At 35.7% G+C, this 8,938-nt stretch overlaps 1 protein-coding gene across 3 annotated transcripts in view; it reads right to left on the bottom strand.

Moving 5' to 3' along the window:
- Window positions 1-595: 595 nt before the first annotated feature.
- Window positions 596-8,938, bottom strand: part of BDP1 (BDP1 general transcription factor IIIB subunit) — an 85,239-nt gene continuing 76,896 nt past the window's right edge. For 2 of the 3 annotated variants that reach the window (XM_086362103.1, XM_086362104.1), the window contains exons 38-39: window positions 8,260-8,503; window positions 596-3,337 (exon numbers count right to left, since the gene is read on the bottom strand). In XM_086362103.1, coding sequence (XP_086218229.1) covers window positions 3,206-3,337; window positions 8,260-8,503 — 376 coding nt within the window. In that variant the 3' untranslated portion in view covers window positions 596-3,205. Of the gene's footprint in view, window positions 3,338-7,057; window positions 7,935-8,259; window positions 8,504-8,938 lie in introns of those variants that run through there. The other variant, XM_086362105.1, reaches the window with a different exon arrangement.

The raw sequence follows: 8,938 nt of genomic DNA, 5'->3' as shown, positions 1-8,938 counted from the left end.
AAAACAAACCCAAAGCAAATGAAGAAAAACAAGAAAAACAAGGAGCTGTACCAGAAAGGAAATGTCATCTAAGTTCATCAGGTGGTAGAGCAGTGAATAATTTCCACTAATACCATACAAATACTGAATATGAAAACCCAGTTTTGATTAACATATTGGGAGAAAGCAGGAGAAGAGTGGGGAGGAGTTTTAAGAAAATAAAAAATCCTTTTATGCCAGACAAAAAGTTTAAAAGTCTGGTCAGACACTGTCAGAAGTCTAGGTTTATATCCATAACTGAAGTTTCCCATTTGCCTTTCTCTCCAGGAAAAAAAAAAGTAAAAGAGATTGAGTTCTTTTATCTAAAATTTCATTGCATGAGGAGCAAATAAACAAAAAAGTAAGCAACTTTTCATATGTCCCAGATGTGGGGAAAATCTATTCTTTACTCTTGCAAAATCAAAATAATACCCTTCACAGCATAAATGAAAGAAAAAATTAACTCTTCCAATTATACTATATCTTTGTGGAAGTGTAAACTGTACTTCTAAGACTATTTTTCGTTCACTAACACATTAATATCTTTATTGTCATTTGAAAAAAAGGACACAACAAATAATATAAAATAACTTTTATTTACATAATTTACACCTACAGAATATAACTGCTTTCTTTAGAACAAGAAAATTTACAATGACAGATACTGCTTTTTGTCAAAGACTTCTTTAAGCAAGATAATATACATGGTGACCTATATTTCAAAAAACATGGTGGTAAGCAGTGGATATCATATTTTTATCTGTGCCTCAATCATTTACCAACAATTAGGCTTTTAAGTCATCATGTTGCTCACTTGCTAAGATATAAGTGTTCAGGAGGAAAAGACAAGAAAAAAATAAAGACCTTTAATCATATCTCTTTGAAAATTTATAAAATACAAATTCTTCACATGATCTTTATATGAGTCAGATTAAACACAGGTGTGAACAAGTCTTTCCCCCTTGTAAGGTAAATTACACTGATTTTCTTTTTCTAAGAGTAGTTTTAAGGATATAACAGTAGGAGAATTTAGCTGACTTGATTCTCTAATGCAATGAATGCCCAAAGATAAAATTATCCTTTATACAGTAAGAAGTTACATCTTCCACAAAATTGACTCATTGTAGATGAACAAGAGACAGATGTTAACACATTTAAAGTTATATTAAACAAGGGATAAAATCATAGTTTAGCTATGACAACCTAACACCTAAACTAACATGAACTAAAGAAACTTTTTCAGAATGAGACTTTTAAAATGTATAAAAATGGCATTTAAAATAGCAATGTGATTTACGACCATGGTTTTTGTAACATATTAATCACATGAAATAAATAAATGCGTATCTATAGAGAATTTCCTTCTAAATCCTCCTTTATGACAAAAAAGTTTAAACTGTAAATTTCACTATAAGGCAATGAATAAGAAATGTTCTAATATCAATTGTTTTAATACATTAGGATTACTGTTATACTTGCCAAGCCAAATCCAGTTTTACTAGTGAACCTGAAAACTGGTCACCATTTTTTATAATTTTCAATTTACAAACATAATTAGACATTAGAATATCTTCCCAACTGAAATACTGATTTCATAATGCAATCAACAGTTTTCTTTGTTAGGCACAACTCATCATTTCGGGACAAATATCTCATAGGTAATGACATCAGCACCTTAAGATAGGAAAACTACTGTCTAATACAGGGGCCAACCCATCTATGCCCATCGTGTAAGTATTGCCTGTGGCTGTTTTCATACTGAAGTGGCAGAGTCGAGTAGTTACCACAGAAGGCATCTGGCCCACGGATTCGAAAATATTTTTGCAGAAAATGTTTCTGATTCCTGATCCAAGGCATTATCAACCCAGAGGGCTTTTCATATAAAAGAATAATTCTGTTTTTTCAGAAGTTTAATTTGAACCACAAAGATTTGCTTGGGTGGATAAAGGAATTACCTACGTAAATCACAAAATCTCAAAATTTAAACCCAACCCATAAATTCATATTGATGATAATCACTGACTTAATAAACGCTTATTGTGATCTTATTTTCTGTTTTTAACATCTCAATTATGCTCTGTCCATAAAGACCTACATACTTAGGTCCTTAAGGAGAATTTAATGGGGGAAAGAAAACAAGAAATTGTTTTTTAAAAAAGGAATGTGTGTATGTGAGCATATGTTTATGTAATGGAGACTGAGTTTTGTATGGAAATTTGCCTCATAAATAAGGTTAAGGTTTTTTTTTCCCATACAAATCCTGAGATTATCTAAGAAATAAGAAAAACAAAAAATTCACAGTACAAAGTCAATATACTGAACTATGAGAAAAAAATGTATTCAAACATATATACTATTCAAATACTTTAGTTATATCACTTTAAATATCTTTAAAATTAAAGCGGGAAAGGAGACAAACATAAATTTGTTAATGCCTTCTTTACCCATAATCTCAGGGGTAAAAAATTAAAACTGAATATTCTTTTAAATAAAAAATTTAAAAATAAATAAGCTTTTTGATGTTTTATCTTTATAAATAGTAAGTTTAAATACTAGTTCTTCAATTAGGACTAATGTTACATCAATATGAATTAGAAAAATACACATTTTTCAGTCAAATAGATGATAATAGAAAAGTTTTTAACAGTTACCATACTAAACTGGAGTTTCACAATTTCCTTTCATATATTTAGAGGCAAATGAAAAGGCTTTCACCATACTAAAAAATAAAAATTAAAAAAAACACCCAAACCCCCCAAAATCCTAAAACAAAAACAAAAACCCTACGCAAACATAAAAAAACCTTCACAAAAGGTTCGCTAAACGTTAAATACAATCCACTTCCAAATACATCAGCACTGTGACTTACACAGACATTATCCACAACATTCGAGGATGTTCATGTGTGTTCAATACAGAAAGAGTCAAAATGTAAACAAGACCTGTTATTTCTGTCTGAGAAAGCAGTCTTAACTGGTTGATATTTCCAAAATGCTGAGCCAATCAGAATGACAAGGACCCCAGCAATGTTTTTCACTGATTATAAAAGCTTCAAATCAAGCTGAATAAATACTCAAAATCAACCTAAAGAAAAACTGCCAGTGATGCTTCTTTCTAAATACTGCTTTGTTGATATAACTGATTCTGGAAATCCTAGACTTAAAAAGAAAATAAAAAAGGAGATTTTCTATTCTGTTTCATCCACTTCAATAAAGATATCGTTAAAGAAATATTCAGAGACTGTGGTTGGCTCCTCTTCAGGCACCCGGTTTTGGCCACCTTTACATTCTCCTTTCGGTAAGGGACGATTATGAGAAACCTAAAAAGATAATAAAATTAAGTATGCAGTATAACATTTATATTGATAGTGGTAGTCTAAATTGATACCTGTTTGAAAAGCAATATAGCAATAAAGTACTCACTCAGTCTCTCAGCAATGTATGACTCTTTGCGACCCCACGGACTGTAGCCCACCAGGCTCCATTGTCCATGAAATTTTCCAGGCAAGAATATTGGAGCGGGTTGCCATTTCCTACTCAGGGGATCTTTCTGACCCAGGAATAGAACCTGTGTCTCCCGCACTGGCAGGCAGATTCTTTATCACTATAAGAGCTTTAAATATGTTTATACCCACTGACCCAATAATTTAATTTCTGTGCTGTTATATTAAGGAAATAATCCTAAACATAGTAAGAGATAACCTTTGCAGCATTAGTTACAATAATAAAACCAACAAATATACAATACTAGACATAACTAGATTAACTGTAATGTACATGTTTATTACTTCAAATTTCTGTGAAAAAATTAATAACACAGAAAATATAACACTATTAAATCTAAATGAAAACATTTTAATGACCAAAATAGGACCCATGAAACAGAATGGTACATAAGGAAATATCACAAATCAAAGCAATTCTATCAAAAATTAGCATACTTATAAATCTAGAAAAATTAAGACGGCATGGTACTGGTACAGGAACAGACATGCATATCAGTGAAATAGACTAGAAATATCCCTAACACATATGGATGGAAATTTAGTCCTGATAAAAGTGTTATTTCAAAAAAAAATTGAGAAAAGGTGGATAATCCAATAAATAATACTGGACAACTGTATAACTGTCTCACAAAAAGGAAATCCGACCTATTATACTTCACCATTACAAGTTCTAGATGGATCAATAAACTTAAATGTAAAAACATTTTTAAAAATCGACCATAGGGGCTCCCTGGTGGCTCAGTGGTAGAGAATCCACCTGCCAGTGCAGGAGACCCAGGTTCAGTCCCTGGTCCAGTGAGACCTACATGCCGTGGGACAACTAAGCCTGTATGCCACAACCACCGAGCCCACGCACCACGACAACCAAAGCCCATGCACTCCAAGCCCGTGCCCTGCAACAAGAGCTCAGCACAGTGAGAGGCCCGCACAGCACAACTAGAGAGCAGCCCCCGCTCGCCGCAACCAGAGAAAGCCCTGTGCAGCAACAAAGGTGCAGCCTCGCCAAAACTACAATTGAGTTTTAAAACAATCTACTGTAAAATACCATAGGAAAATGGTTTATAATCTTAGGGTGGGGACAGAGTGTGAAGGAATGACATGAAAGCCAGAAATCATAGCAGATTGATAAATTCATGTACATAAAAATAAAAAATACCTGCATGGCACAAACCACCATATACAAAATCAAAAGATAAATGCCACAGAGGGACAAAAAACTGCAACCTATATCACAGATACATGTGTTCATTAAATCTATGAAGAAGATAAAAAATGAACAACATTAATAATATACTATTGTGAGGGGAAAGGCTCTCTCATACATTGCTGTTATGAACTGAAACTGATACAATCCCTATGGAGGATAATCAGGCAGTGTCTGTCAAAAGAAAAATCATTTCTTTAGACCAGCAATTCAATTTCTAGGAATTTAACCCAAAATGTGAAAAATGGTCTATTTATATATGAGTTGTTACTACACTGTTTGAAATAGCAAACAATTAGGAGTAACTTAAATGCCTGTGTGAGACCAGTATCGCTCTATGGTACCCCCAAACAATGCAATACTACAGAATCATTAAAAACAATGAGGGAAAAAAAATAAAAATAAAAAAAATAAAAACAATGAGGGCACTTATTCCTGAAAAAAAAAAAAAAGGAAAATTTATGTCCACACAAAAAGTTGCATGCAGAAGCTCACAGCTTTATTTATAATAACAAACTCTGAAAACCACTAGATGTCCTTTGGTGGGTAAATGGATAAAGAAAGCTGGCACATCCACACCAGGAAATACTATCCAGCAACAAAAAGGAATAAACTACTGATATGTAAAACCGTCTGGATGACTCACTACTGAAGAGACACTAGTCCCAAAGCCATGATTCCATTTATAAAACATTTTGGGGTGACACACTTTTTAAAAGAGAAATATACAATTATTTTACTTATTTATTTGGCTGCACCCAGTCTGAGTTATCGGAGAAGGCAATGGCACCCCACTCCAGTACTCTTGCCTGGAAAATCCCATGGACGGAGGAGGCTGGTAGGCTGCAGTCCATGGGGTTGCTAGGAGTCGGACACGACTGAGCAACTTCACTTTTACTTTTCACTTTTATGCACAGGAGAAGGAAATGGCAACCCACTCCAGTGTTCTTGCCTGGAGAATCCCAGGGACGGGGGAGCCTGGTGGGCTGCCATCTATGGGGTCGCACAGAGTCGGACACAACTGAAGCGACTTAGCAGCAGTAGCAGTAGCAGCAGTCTGAGTTACGGCACACGGGATCTTCAGTTGCAGCACGTGAACTCTTAATTGTGCCATGTGGGATCTAGGTCCCTGACCAGGGATCGCACCAGGACCCCCAGCATTGGAAGCACAGAGTCTTAGCCACTGGACCACCAGGTTAAGTCCCAAAAAGACACATTTACTGGAAACCAGGTTACCAGAAAATAAGGAGACAGTGGGGGTGGCAGGGAAGTGGGTGTGTCTATAAAAGGGCTGAACAAAAGATCCCCCTAGTGACAGAACTGTTCTGTATCTTGACTATCGTAATGTCAGTATAGCGGTTGTGATACTGGAGGAGAGTTTCATAAGATGTTACCACTGGGGAGAACTGAGTGAAGGATAGATGAGATCCCTCCATATGGTTGTTTATAACTCCATGATAATCTATAATTATCTCAAAATAAAAAGTTAATAATTCAATTTTTTTAAAGAGAGCAAAGGACTTCCCTGGTGGTCCAGTGGCTGGGACTCTGCTCCCAATGCAGGGGCCCAGGTCTGATCCCTGGTCAGGGAATTAGTTCCTACGTGCTACAACTAAGAGTTTGCATGCTACAACTAAAGATCCCGCGTGCTGCAACAAAGATCTGGTGCAGCCAAACAAATACATAAGTAAAAGTAAATATCTTTTTTTTTTAAAAAGAAAGAGCAATAGAGAGAAGGAAGCCTTTTATCTACTGTTTTGTAATGTCTCAAAGCCACACTGCTACACGTGAAAAGCAAAGAAGAGGTGACATGCCATTATTTATGTAAAAGAAGAAGAAAAATGTTTATATTTGTGTATATTAAAAAGTCTCTGGAAAAGTAAACCAAAATCTGATAACACGACACACCTGCAGAAAGGAGGAACTACAAAGCTAAAGGACAGATGTGGGAAACATTTTACTATAAACTCTCTTTTGTAGGTTATGCATTTTAAAACATGTGGAATATGTTAGTCAAAAAAACAAAGCAGCAAGTTGAGGATGATATTTAGATTAAATCCTCGCCTCACACTATATACCAACGTCAATAACCATGAATAAAGTTTTAAAACTGATTATTCAAAATTTTATACCTGTGGAGAAAAACTTTTAGTCATAAAAGTAATTTAATAACTTACAAAGAAAAGAGTAATAGATTTAACTAAACATTTAAAAGTTAGGTGTAACAAAATTTTAAAAAGCAAATAAACTTGGAAAAAATACTTGTAGTAAAGAGCTAAAAGGTATGTGGCTTATTTACATGCATAAAGAACTCATACAAAAGAAAACTACTGGGATTCCAAAAGCTATAAATCAGCAAGCAAAAACAACACAGCAATTTAAAAAAAGACAGAAACAGAATCTAGTAAATATAAGCGGGAAAAAAACCAACTCACTAATAACTGAAGAAATGCAAATTTTAGAAGTGAAATGACAGGAGTCCTGGTGGTCCAGGGGTTGAGAATCTGCCCGCCAGTGCAGGGGACGTGGGCTCAGTCCCTGGTCTGGGAAGATCCTAAGTGCCTTGGGGCAACTAAGCCCTATGTCACAACTGCTGAGCCAACGCTCTGGAGCCCGGGCTGCACCACAGAGGGGCCCACACACGGCAACCACAGAGTAGCCCCTGCTGGCCTCCAAGAGAACGCCCTCACACTGCAGCAAAGACGCAGCAGAGCCAGAAATAAATACATACCTAATTTTCAGAAAATGAAATTACATTTCCACTCCTCCACCACTATATTAAATAAGAAAAACAAGTGTATTTTGAAAAGTAATATCTCAGGCTGGTAAAGACGGGACCAAACTGGCACGGTTACACTTGGTAATTACTATTCTCCAAAGGAATTTGGTGACAATAATAAAGACTCATAAAATTCTGGTCTCAGAATATAATTGTAGGAAATAACATAAAATACTTTAAAATGTTAAAAATGTTCTTTACAAAAATACTCTTTCCTTTGAGGCTCCATGCTATCCAATAATAGTCACCAGCCTTTTCTTTGTTGAGATAAGTCACCCCAATATTCTTCCAAAGTCTTTGATATAAGTTCCCAGATTTTTGTGCCCTAGTACTTACTATGACAGCTTTAGAATGCACAGAAATGAAACATGCAAGCAAATTCTAATTTTACCATTCCTTGAATTCCTGTAGGTGTCAGGACGTTTTTCCTAAAGGAAATAAAATGCAAGCACTGCTTTGTTTTGCTTCCACAAAAGGAGCAAAAAGGTCAGAAGGATCTTTGCAGTAAAGGACTGGCAATTAAGTGTTCATTTATGGTTAGTTCAACGGCTCTGTACTAAACTAGCTGTAACTTTCTAATTCAGCACCTTATCTTCTTCTAATAAGCAGGGTAGGAGAGCAAGGAGATGGACTGGAGTTGCCCTGCAATAATTTCTGACATCCAGATGAAGAAAGCAATTACCATGTCTTTCCTAGTTGAGCCTGATAACCAATCCATCCTATACAAATAAACAAAGAACAGTTATCACATACCTGAGTTGCTGAACCATCATTATTCGTAGGTTGAGTATTGTCAACAACACTTGGAGATGGAACATCAGAGGACTCTTGAGTTTTTTTCTGGCTTACACTAGGCAAATTAGATCTTTTCAAATTTTGTCTTGATACAGGTATAACAGGTTTTAGGCGTTTCTTACTATGAACTGTAGGTTCATCAGAGTCCAAGCTATTCTTCGAACATATTAAAGACAAAAATCCCAGGGGTCTTCTGCCAGGTCTAGAAATGCAAATGTAAAGATGTTCAAGAATATCCAGAAAGACACATTCTTTTTTTTTTCTTTTTAATAGTCACTAAATTTTTCATAGGCAGATTATTAAAGAAACTAAAAGCAGGAATGTATAAAATTTTATAGGCCAACATCAATACCTGTATAATTAAACTTTTTCTCTTGGCCTGCTGCCCGGCCATTGGGATCTTAGTTCCTACACCAGGGATCAAACTCACGCTCCCTACGTTGGAAGCCTGGAGTCTTAACCACTGGATGCCAGGGAAGTCCCAGGAAGACACATTCTTGGTACCAGCTTCTTTCCACGAATGCTAAACTGGTACGTGTGATAGCACAAGAGCGGCACAGATCTAAGCACTGACACCACTAGGCGTTGAACATCACTATGCCATGGCACATACTTGTGATGAACGTCAAGGCTTTCT

This window comes from Bos grunniens, chromosome 20 (assembly GCF_055505025.1).
Source record: "Bos grunniens cultivar Pamir isolate PY7600 chromosome 20, Bosgru_T2T1.0, whole genome shotgun sequence".
Classification (NCBI taxonomy): domain Eukaryota; kingdom Metazoa; phylum Chordata; class Mammalia; order Artiodactyla; family Bovidae; genus Bos; species Bos grunniens.
This window is presented reverse-complemented; position numbering and strand designations above follow the sequence as displayed.